General features: G+C 41.8%; 1 protein-coding gene across 1 annotated transcript; it reads left to right on the top strand.

Moving 5' to 3' along the window:
- The first annotated feature begins 5025 nt into the window (after window positions 1-5025).
- LOC129766347 (uncharacterized) lies at window positions 5026-10473 on the top strand. Its single transcript, XM_055766866.1, has one exon. It carries the CDS (start codon window positions 5026-5028, stop codon window positions 10471-10473), a length of 5448 nt encoding a protein of 1815 aa, XP_055622841.1.
- Window positions 10474-12232: the final 1759 nt, after the last annotated feature.

Raw genomic sequence — 12232 nt, 5'->3', positions numbered from 1 at the left:
CTTTTCACTGCACTAACATCGCGTGCACAATTAGATGACGCTTGCCTCGAAATTTTATTGCCCCTGGCAATGCGTTCGTTTTTTGCAGGGCTCGAGTCTGCCTTCCTCTTCTTGCTCATCACACAGCTTCCAATTTATGACGCGAAAAGAAAAACACACGATACGAATAACGCGAAAAACGAACAGAAAAATCAAACGACGATATCCAAGTTGGATTACCACTGGTGGGGTCCAATCTTAGATCGAAGCGCACCGAAAGCAAAGTGAACGGGATTGCTCAACAGTCCGATACCGAATGAAAGTTTGTCTCAGCGAGATCCACTGTTTATACTCTAATCAAGTATTCCCCTTCATTCTCCTACTTTTGCTTTGTTCACGGAGACTTTAAATCATACGATTCGTCGTTATTGACAGCTCTGTTCGGGAAAGCACACAAATGGGCAGAACAAATGTATGGGAAAATGGAAACGCTTAAAGTTTTCATGAATTTTAACCATTTACAAACCAGGGGTTTCTAATGTATAGCATATTAAGGGGGTATTCTAGTCTAGAAATCTGAAAAAATCGAAATTTTTTTTTACCATATTTCTGTAGTTTAGGCATTCAAGAATATACTCTAGAAAGGACTTATCGAAAATCCTATTATTTACCTAGTTAGAGCCATCTTAGTGATGTGGTATCTAACCTGTTACGGCCATCACAATGAACTTCAAACGCGTTTCTCTCGGAACTAGTTTTTTTCTAACTGGCGTACACGATATCTCAAGTTCTACTGAACCGATTTATGTCAAATTTATATGAAAATAATCTGCATACATCTCTCTATCGCATGAACCAATAAAAAATTATAACTATTTAATTTTACTATTTTTAAAAAATCGGTAAACGCAAAAAAACGTTTTAAACAGCATTTTTGTTTTCAAACGACCGCCATTTTGTTAAAACCCATGTTTTTGACTTGTCCGAGGTTCATGCCATAGCGACATCTTTACTGATTCAGAATCTGTTCGATTTTTTTGTTTCAGATAACCAGAAGGACTGGAATCGTGTACGCCATGGCACAACTTTTTTTTGAACACCCTCACTTCACCAGCATGTAACTATTCTAATTATGAATATTTTTTTTCCGTCCTATTTTTGTTTTATTGTTGAAAGATAGATAAACGAATAATGATATAATGGATAGTAAAAATATTCTTTGTTTTATTTTTACGGAGTTCGAAAAAACGTCCGAAATTCGTGTCTCTACACTAGAATACCCCCTTAAACTAATCTTACGGAATTTCCGATTCGTTTAGTATGTAAATCGCCAGAATCCGTTCGCGACAAAAAAAGTTATTAAAGTTAACTTTATTTCATAAAAACGTGACCTGTTTTCTGATTTGGCACCCTTAATGAAAGACGTAGTTCTACGTCAAAAATCGCAGTCTCGATAGCCTCGAGATATTTGTGAAGATCCAGGCAGTGTTTGCCAAATGATCCACTCATTGAAAAAATCGCTTTCGTTCGTTCAAATATGATCTTTCAGGAAACATTTCCCCCAGCGGTATTCTATTATTGTTATGTGCTGCAAATCACGACACAAAAGAGAACGAGACAACTCTGCATCGACTCGCACTTCATTGCACACCAGCATGCAAGCAAAGCTAACATATACGCTTTCAGTGCAGAAAGCTTATTTTCTTCTTTGCCTCTAACATATGCATACCGACCTCTCCATGCATCATGAAACAGCAGGATCATACGGACAACGCAAAGCGAAAGAGTCATATTCAGCTAATGTAGCAGATCCTGATTTTAAAGTCTCAGAGAGTGCAAACTATATGATTATTTAGCTCGATAGAGGCTAAGGGAAGGGTAGTCAGATTATATTTTCCATTTTTAACGTCGCTATCCCTTGAAATGTGTATATTCATATAGACCGCATAGTTTTACTAGCAACACCGCTCCAGTGAGAAGCAAAAACTCTCGAGTTTTATCTCTTTTCCTATTCGCTGCTCTCCGCAAATGGTGACGTAATGATGACGTAATTTTTCTTGTATCATTTATTGCTTTACACTTGTCTGTGCAGTGGGTTTCGCTATAGTAAAATGAGACGATATATGCGGTTCAAACTTGTATGCAGGCTTCGAAAATAGTGTGCCATGTTTGATACAACTCGAATATGCAAACAACAGTCTTCGTTCCTCTCTTCGTTTAATCACTAAATGTTACAAAAGTGATTGCTGACATTCATACAAGTATCTGAATGATCCTCTCATATTTGGTTATATGTTCGTGAGAGTTTACTTGCATGACACATTGTGTATCATTTGATTTTGATCGAAATCCAAACACTGGATCCAGGTCATATAACAGAGTGTACAGAAAATCATCATGCTCACATTTCATATGTAATATTGATAACTCAGCGTAAAGAGTAACTGTGTACATTAGAGTGCCAATGAATGTATGCGAGTGTTCGAATGGGACATCCTGTATAATGTAGTTTTCCCAAAAAAATACCCTATGCAAAATTTCAGCTGAATAGGACTTTATATACTAGTGACGCAAAGTTTGAGTTTTTTGAGAACCATAAAATCAAACTTCCTCCTTGTGTGATTTTATGGTTCTCAAAAAACTCAAACTTTTCGTCACTAGTATATAAAGTCTACAGCTTTAAGCGTTTCAATTCAGCAATTCACCGGGTTTTTTTATAAGCACTATATTATTGTTTAATGAAATGTGATGAGATCCCCTCACTGAATCAATCAAGTTTGATTACGGGTGTAAAAGTTCATGGTGGAACTGTTATGCCTATAATATCAACATGGGACAATAGAACTTGATGTTGTTTTTTAATATACTGGGAACAAACAATAAGTTTTTTTGTGTTTTTTCCGAAAGATTGTGCATAAAATATCGTTTTATGAAGAAATGAGTGATCTGCAACACCTTCGCAGAATATGAATCTCATTGTTATTAGGCATTCGCTACCAAGGTGTACACGTGTTCTGTTCAACTTTTTCTTATTTGTTTGAGAATTAGTTCGTTCTTCCAAACCAGAAATGAGTGCATTAGCCCTGCTGAAAGTGTGACTTGAAATTCTTGTTCTTGAACCGATTTATTCGATATTGATCTACAAAAATACATGGTGGGACAGTTATGAATAGAATATCAACATGGAACAAGTGAGCTTGATGTTGTTTTTTTTTTAAAGCTGGGAACAAATTATAAGTTTTTTGTTTTTTTTTCGTAAGATTATGCATAAAAACAACGTTTTATGAAGAAAAGTGAAAATCGTCAAAAAGAAACATGGGACAACTATGCGTAGAACGGCAGTACAGATGTTATAAATTTCTTCGAACATAGCACATAAATTATTATAAATGAATTGAAGCACTGGATTGGATTATTTTTTCTCAAAGTTTTGTCACTTTCTTTTTTTTTTCTTGAGCAGTGCTCTTAATGTTTTGTCCGACACTGTAATGTAAACTTACGCGGCATTTCAAGAAAATGTGAACTCCGCCTTATCACATCAACTACCACCAGAGATACCAACCAATTTTTTTGAAAAGCTGGAAAAGATTGAAAAAAAAACTAGAAAAAACTGGAAATCTAGGAAAAACTGGAGGAATGCTGGAAGATTTTTTTAAAATGTTTTTCTCAATTATATTTACTTTCACTTCGTCTTAGATTTAAAAAAAATGGGTGGGTTATATCTTTGATATAACCGCAAGGTTTACGTGGGACTACCTTAGCATAGCAATCATTTGTTTGTATTGATTGAATTTTTGATTGAGTAAAACAATTTCTGAATTTAATTGAATTCAATATCTTTGCTTTTTAAGTAAAGAGATTGAATAAATGCCATGTAATGTCATGCATGCATTGTGATAGATTATGTTCTTCGTTCCAAGTAAATTGAATGACAGTCCTTTTACGTTTGGTTTGATGTCTAGGACAAAATATGTGAACGGAAGAATTTTCAAACGATTATTTTTTATTTTACATTTCACTCTGAAGGTGCATCTCTCAAGTGTACGTACTTCTTCGAACAGCGGATTTGCATGAATTGATGAACTTCTGGTACTCAGTTTCGATTTTGACATGTACGTCGAACGCATATTGTTTGATCGATAGGCGTTATCGCAGCAAATGGTTATCAATATTGACGTAGGACTACGTCTAACCGGAAGATATAGGGGGTGAAATGGAAATCTAGGCACTGAACAAGTAGGAAAAAATGCAAGATTTGGAACGCTTATAACTCGAGCATTTCTCAATAGATCGCAAAGGTTTTTGCATCAATTGATAGGAAATATATCTACGCATCTATCATAACTGTCGTCGATTAGGTTTAATTATATTGAATATAAAGTTGAATTAAATGAACTCAAACCTTTGCTATAAAAATTACCATTATGAAAACGCAATTGAATGACAGTCAACAGGAAATAGATCGCCTTCTGCGTTTCTTTGTTCGCCATTCACACTATTGTAGAAAGTCGTACGATCTATCCTCTATGTGTCCGATATCAGTCAGTCGAAATACAAACGTTGAAGAAGCAACAGTATTTTAAAGTCTATCCGAAATAAGTCGATCGAATTATTCAGTTAGTACTAGTTGGCAGTCGGCCGTGGAGTTGGGACAGGAATACCAGTCCCTCGTCGTTTGGAAGGTCTTCGCTCGCAACATTCTGGTGCCGAAACCCGGGAGGAAATCCCGTTCTGTCGACGTCTCGTGGATCAAAGGATCTTGATACCACGTGCTCCGGAAGATTTATAAGTGGTATCCCGCTACACCATCCTGTCGTCGGTGGCTCCAGTAGCCACATCACTACTATCTGTCGAGGGAATCACGAAGGAGACTTCCGGCGTATCGAAGCAGTGATCAAGAGGACCGTTCCGACAGTCCCGATACTCGAGGCTGCCAAATAGCTTTCCAGTACTTGGGAGTGAGGTTATAAAGAACACGTGGTCGAGGAGGAGTAAGTTTAGCTAAGCCGTATCTGAAGGTGGGTAAAATTACTATTTAACCGCAAGATGAGGAAATCGGCTCTGCGAAAGGGTGCTCTCAACCTGAAAACACTTTTGCGTCGGAGAGAATCGGTTATTGCTTCGGCTGAACTGATAAAAACGTTCGATGAAAATTTCGAGGTTTCGCAAATAAATCAGGTAGCGCTACGGATCGAACGGCTCGATGAGCTATTCAGGAAATTTGAGAGTGTGCAGGATGAAATAGAATTGATCGAGGATAGGGAAGAAGAGTTTCTTGATGACCGTGAGCAGTTCCAAGATAAATATTTTGAGTTGAAGGCGTCTCTAATGGGTAAACTTCCGCAAACAGCCCCCGTTCTTCAGTCTGCGTCTCTAGTTCAGACTCCGCCCGTGCATGTGAACCCTACTATGTCCGTCAAGCTTCCGGAACTGCGGATTCCGGAGTTCAGCGGAAAACCGGAGCAATGGATAGAATTTCGGGATCTCTTTAAAGCGGTTATCCATTCGAACACCCAGCTGTCAGCGGTTCAAAAACTACATTACCTTCGAAGCTCGCTAGCGGGTGATGCGTCACGTTTAATCTCGTCTACCGCCCTTACAGCGGATAACTATCCTATAGCCTGGAAGATCATCACCGACCGATATGAGAATAAAAATTACCTAGTCAAGCAACATATGACAGCTCTTTTCAAAACCCCTCCCGCCAAGAAGGGGTCCGCTGCTGCCTTGGACGAGCTGGCAGATGAATTCAACCGACACGTTAGAATCCTCGACAAACTTGAAGACGTAAACGACCACTGGAATTCATTCCTAGTGGAACGTTTAAGTAGCTTGCTTGATGGAAAATCCCTGCTGGAATGGGAGACTCAGTGCAAGGAGGAAGAAACTCCGAAATACGACGACTTACTCGACTTTATGCACAAAAGGTCCCGTACTTTACAGAAGTGCTCTGCATTTGTCAATACTCCCGTTGAAAACATTTCTAAACCAGTGAAAGGCAAAGCTTCCTCTTCCCATGTTGCTTCCGAAAGTGTGTCGAAGTGTCCGGGATGTAAAAACTCTCATCCTCTAACACAGTGTGAAATGTTCCAGAAGCTGACTCCGAATAACCGTTTCGATTTCGCGAAAAGTCATCGCCTGTGCATCAATTGCTTAAGGGGTGGCCACATGGCCAAGGAATGCCGTAGTGGTCTTTGTAGAATCTGCGGCAAGAAGCACCACAGCCTGCTTCATCTACCAACAGTAACGTCGATCCCCGCAGCTGTTAGCACGAGCGACGAAGAAGGCACATCACATACACGCATAGCAGTCTGCGCCACACCAGCCACCACTTCTAAATCAGAAGTTTCGTATTCGGGCGCGATGGTACCATCGGTGGTACCAACACATACATTACCCCAGGCAATTAAGTCGGTTTCGCGTAGACCGCTGTCGATAAGCACTTCGGTCGAAAGTCCCCCTTCTTCGTCGCCGGTGGTTTCGTACGGTCCTTTCGAATCAGAGCCGCTTCCATATAGTTCCCATGTTCCAGCCGCATCGTTAACACAATCAAATGAGCCTCATCAAGCAACCATATTCCTCTCAACAGCCGTGGTACGAGTTCGAGATATCAACGGTGCCTATCATTATGCCAGGGCACTACTTGATAGTGGCTCACAATCGAATTTCGTTTCCGAATCCCTTGCGCAAAAATTGGGTCTAAAACGTTCGCGAATCAATCTTCCCATCAGCGGAATAGGCCAAGCAACAGTAAGCGTTCATTTTAAAGTCGATGTTATGATCGCTTCTCGGTTTGGAAACTTCGAGCATCTACTCGACTGTTTGGTGCTGCCAAGACTAACGGTTTGCTTGCCTAGTCGCCATGTGGATATTTCCCAATGGAACATGCCTCGTAATCTGCAGCTAGCCGATCCAAAATTTAACATAAGTCAAAGAGTCGATCTAATTATCGGAGCGGAATTATTCTACACTCTTCTCGAATCTCATCAAATCACAATCGCTGATAATTACCCTCTATTACAGAAAACACTCTTAGGCTACGTTGTCTCTGGGAAGGCTCACACTCCCACACCTGGTTTGGTGTCGTGCCACTTAGTAACTGACCAAGATCTAAATGACCAGCTAGCTCGAATGTGGGAAGTTGATGACTTCGATGTTGGGAAGGCTCTGACCCAGGAGGAAAGGGAAGTGGAACACCACTTCACAAGAAACGTCACAAGGAGCGGAGATGGTCGCTACACTGTTCGTCTCCCCCTGCGACAATCCATGCTGCCGCTGCTTGGTGACTCTTACAGCTCTGCTCTTCACCGCCTTTTGATGATCGAGAGACGTTTCGCTAAAAACTCAAGCCTTCGAGAAGAGTACATCAGGTTTATGGATGAATACGTCAATTTGGGACATATGGAAGTGGTCATACGCGTCGCGGGCCCGCAGTTCTTCTTGCCACACCACGCCATCCATCGTCCGGAAAGCAGCACCACTAAAACCCGTATCGTTTTCGACGCCAGCAGCAAAGCAACTGGTCATCTATCACTAAACGAAGTGTTGCAGACTGGCCCCATCGTACAGCCCCCACTGATCTCGACAGTGATCAATTTCCGGATGCCCAAGTTTGTTTTCACGGCTGACGCGGAGAAAATGTTCCGCCAAGTCTGGATACACCCGGAAGATCGGAAGTTTCAGCAGATCCTCTGGCGCCGAGATCCTTCGCAACCAGTACAAACATATCAGCTCAAAACGGTCACGTACGGGCTCACTAGTTCTCCGTACCATGCAGCTGCTGTGCTCAACAAACTGGCAGAGGACGAAGGACAGAAATATCCTCTTGCGGCACCCGTCGTAAAAGAACGTTTCTACGTTGACGATGTTTTGGCCGGAGGAGACGATCCAGGGGAGGTAGCGGAAACTTGTCGACAGTTGCAGGCTCTGTTAGCAAAGGGAGGATTCACATTGCGGAAGTGGTGCACAAACGATTCAAGAGTGTTGCAACACATCCCTAGCGAGCTGTGGGAAAATGCTTCGCAAATCGAAATCGGTCAGTCCCATCTTACAAAAACTCTCGGACTGCTATGGGATGCCAGCTCAGATTGCTTCAGAATAAAAATTCCTTCGCTGACGGAATTGAATGGAGTAACCAAGCGCGTCGTGGTGTCGGAGATGTCTCAGCTTTTCGACCCACTCGGATTCCTTGGACCGGTAGTGATTAACGTCAAAATGTTCATTCAGGAGCTATGGACGAAGTGTCTATCTTGGGACGAAGAGTTATCTGACGAAGACAGCAATTGGTGGCAGAATTTTCGTGTGGAATTACCCATTCTCGCGAAGATCACAGTGCCCCGGTGTGTGCTTCCCAATCAACAACGCGAATATCAACTCCATTGTTTCAGTGATGCGTCTCAGCGAGGGTATGGTTCCTGTGTCTATGTTGTGGGACAAAACGCAAGTGGAGAAATTGAAAGACACCTTTTGATCGCCAAGTCACGTGTCGCTCCGTTACGTGGCTTATCAATACCGCGCCTAGAGTTATGTGCTGCGGTTCTCGGAAGTCAGCTGGTACAGAAATTACGGACCACCGAATTCGTCGTCGCTAGTGCTACATTTTGGACAGACTCAACTGTGGTACTACACTGGATTCGTTCGGTGTCTACAAAATGGAAGGTGTTCGTCTCCAACAGAATAGCTGAGGTTCAGGGTCTCACCAGAGGCTCTCAATGGAGACACGTTCCTACACATCTAAATCCAGCGGATCGTATTTCACGTGGCGTCCGCCCAACACAAATACAGGAAGACACATTGTGGTGGCACGGTCCAAACTTTCTCGCTGGACCGAAGGAGGACTGGCCTGAAATCTTGCCAAACTCATCAGACATCGATGTTATCCAGGAACGGCGCCAAATCATCGCTTTGACTTCCATCGTCGTGGATAATTCCATTTTTTATCGTTACGCCGAGCTGGGACGCTTGCTGAGAATATCTGCATGGTGCATCCGGTTTGCCGCAAACTGTCGTCGCCAGAAGGATGAACGTAACTTTGAAAGGATTACACCACACGAGATAGATAGCGCGTTGAAGATCCTCGTTCGTAAGGCACAGGTAACAGTTTTTCATCGTGAGATTATACAGCTCGAATTACAAAGACGTGATTCCAACTACACGGTCGAACTTGATAATAAATCCCCCCTGAAACATCTGAATGTCTTCCTCGACATCAATAGTTTACTACGCCTCGATGGACGTTTGCGGAATGCGTCAATCCCCTACGATTCGAAATATCCGATGATTCTCCCAGCAGACCATCGCTTGAGCCTCCTCCTAGCTCGATCACTGCATTTGCAAACAGCTCACTCTGGACCTTCATTGCTGTTAGCAACCATGCGCCAACGGTTTTGGCCTTTGCGTGGTCGGCAGCTGGTGCGTAAGATCGTGCGCTATTGTATTACCTGCTTCAAGTGTCGCCCACCTAATATGCACCAACAAATGGCACCGTTACCTGCGGTTAGAGTTGTTCCGTCCCGAGTGTTTTCAAAGGCTGGCCTCGATTACTGCGGGCCATTTCTAATTCGTCCGTTATATGGGAGGGGGGCAAACGTGAAAATGTATATCGCGGTTTTCGTTTGCCTGGCGGTAAAGGCGGTGCATTTTGAAATCGTTCCCGACCTTACGTCCGCTGCCTGTATAAACGCAATTACACGATTCGTCTCGCGATACGGCCGATTACTTGAGCTCCATTGTGATAATGCGACAGCTTTCGTCGGGGCTGATCGCGAGTTGAGAGCAGCACGCGCGCGTTATCTGCAGCAGTTCCAAACGAACGAATGGGAGAACTACTGCCTGGATTCAGGAATTGAGTTCCACTTCATCCCGGCTCGCTCACCACACTTCGGGGGGTTGTGGGAGGCCGGAGTGAAATCCTTCAAATATCACTTCCGCCGGATATTCGGAAACGGGTCCTATACACTGGACGAGTTCTCTACTGCTGCTGCCCACATCGAATGTATCTTAAACTCTCGGCCTCTCACTCCCTTAACAGACCATCCAGATGACCTTGACGTATTGACTCCCGGCCACTTTCTGATCGGGGAGCCAATGTTCTCGATACCTCAGCCCGATGTTTCAGACGTAAATTTGACGCGTCTCTCTCGATTACAGGAAATGCAGAGATTGAAGCAAGATTTCTGGAACAAATGGTCCAGGGATTATGTCAGCCAACTTCACCAGCGATCGAAATGGAAGACAGCTGTTACCAACGTCCGAAAGGGAGCGCTAGTCTTGCTTAAGCAGGATGGACTACCACCGTTCATGTGGAATCTTGGCCGGGTGGTAGAGACGTACGTCGGTTCCGATGGGTTGGTAAGGGTGGTACTTGTACGAACTGGTCAAGGAACGTACAAGCGAGCCATCACCGAAGTTCGAGTCCTACCGCTGGAGAACGAAGGAAACCATGAGCATCGGGTGTTGGGAGAGGATAATGGAGTATCCCAACCACCACAATAAACGTTGAAACGGACGGTTTCAACGGGGCCCGGTGTGTCGTCGATTAGGTTTAATTATATTGAATATAAAGTTGAATTAAATGAACTCAAACCTTTGCTATAAAAATTACCATTATGAAAACGCAATTGAATGACAGTCAGAGTGACAGTCAACAGGAAATAGATCGCCTTCTGCGTTTCTTTGTTCGCCATTCACACTATTGTAGAAAGTCGTACGATCTATCCTCTATGTGTCCGATATCAGTCAGTCGAAATACAAACGTTGAAGAAGCAACAGTATTTTAAAGTCTATCCGAAATAAGTCGATCGAATTATTCAGTTAGTACTAGTTGGCAGTCGGCCGTGGAGTTGGGACAGGAATACCAGTCCCTCGTCGCTCGCAACAATAACGAATAACATTTAATTTTTCTTGAGATAAATAATTAAATAATTGTAAAATATCAAGCATTGTCAAAATGCACTATGTGCCCATTTTTGATTGGTCCATTTGAGCTAAGTTGTTTTTATTAGTTTAATTTGTTTGTTTGATTATGATGAATATATTATTAAATTAATTATTTTTTTTTATAAATTAATTGAAAAATTTTATTAGTTAAAATATTTTTATATTTAGGGGGTGTAAAAATTTTTGACACTTGGAAAGAATTGAGCTAAGTTGTTTTTATTAGTTTAATTTGTTTGTTTGATTATGATGAATATATTATTAAATTAATTATTTTTTTTTATAAATTAATTGAAAAATTTTATTAGTTAAAATATTTTTATATTTAGGGGGTGTAAAAATTTTTGACACTTGGAAAGAATTGAGCTAAGTTGTTTTTATTAGTTTAATTTGTAATGTCATTCATTCGTTCGATAACTCGCAAGTAGATCGGATAGGTTTTCGAAACGATCCAACAAAGGTGTTTTTTTCCACAGCGAATCAGACTGTGTTTTTTTTCATCGGTTACGCTTGCGAGTAGAGCGAAGCTCAAAGTGGGGCGCGACCGAGACGCAGAGGATACAATTCAGACAGATTTATCACACACGCCACACAGCAGCGGCAAGTATAAGTTTATTTTTCTTTTGTCCTCCTATCATTCCTTCTACCATCTGTGCTCGATTTACACCATTGTTCATCTGTGTGTTTACCAAATCGGCAAACGTTGGCATTAGGGGTGTCTATTTTTTCTTGGTTACATTACCGTTGAAATTTTATTGGACCTTTTTTTCATTTTAGAATTTTATATAAATAAAATAAATTAATATAAATATTATCCGCAGCATAACCTTATAATATATTTTTTTTTACTTATTCATTTTGATAATTATTATATTCTGTTCATATCGAACAGTTGGCCGATTTTTCTAATATGGCTGAGGGCGGAAAGGACCCCCCGTTGACGCAATTGAATATTTCTGATACCGAACCTCCTCCTGAAGAGCAGGAGGATGAAGCAGAAATTGAGGTAGAAAATTCTGTTTACGAAGTTGATAGTTCCGAAGATGAGGAAATCGACGAGAAACAGGATTTTCGTCCTAAAGAATACCCTGAAGGCTCCAAAGGCCCATTCATTGTGTACTTTAGACGAAAATCCAAACCTCTCAATGTCATTCGTATCACGAAGAAACTAACTCAACATTTTTCTGACGTTACCGAAATTACACGGATGGGGCCAGACAAACTACGAGTTGTCGTCTCAAGCAGGACCCAAGCGAACAAAATAACGCGCTGCGACCTCTTTGCGATTGAGTATCGTGTATACGTACCCTGTTGCAAC

Source organism: Toxorhynchites rutilus, chromosome 2 (assembly GCF_029784135.1).
Source record: "Toxorhynchites rutilus septentrionalis strain SRP chromosome 2, ASM2978413v1, whole genome shotgun sequence".
In the NCBI taxonomy this organism is placed as follows: Eukaryota; Metazoa; Arthropoda; class Insecta; order Diptera; family Culicidae; genus Toxorhynchites; species Toxorhynchites rutilus.
This window is presented reverse-complemented; position numbering and strand designations above follow the sequence as displayed.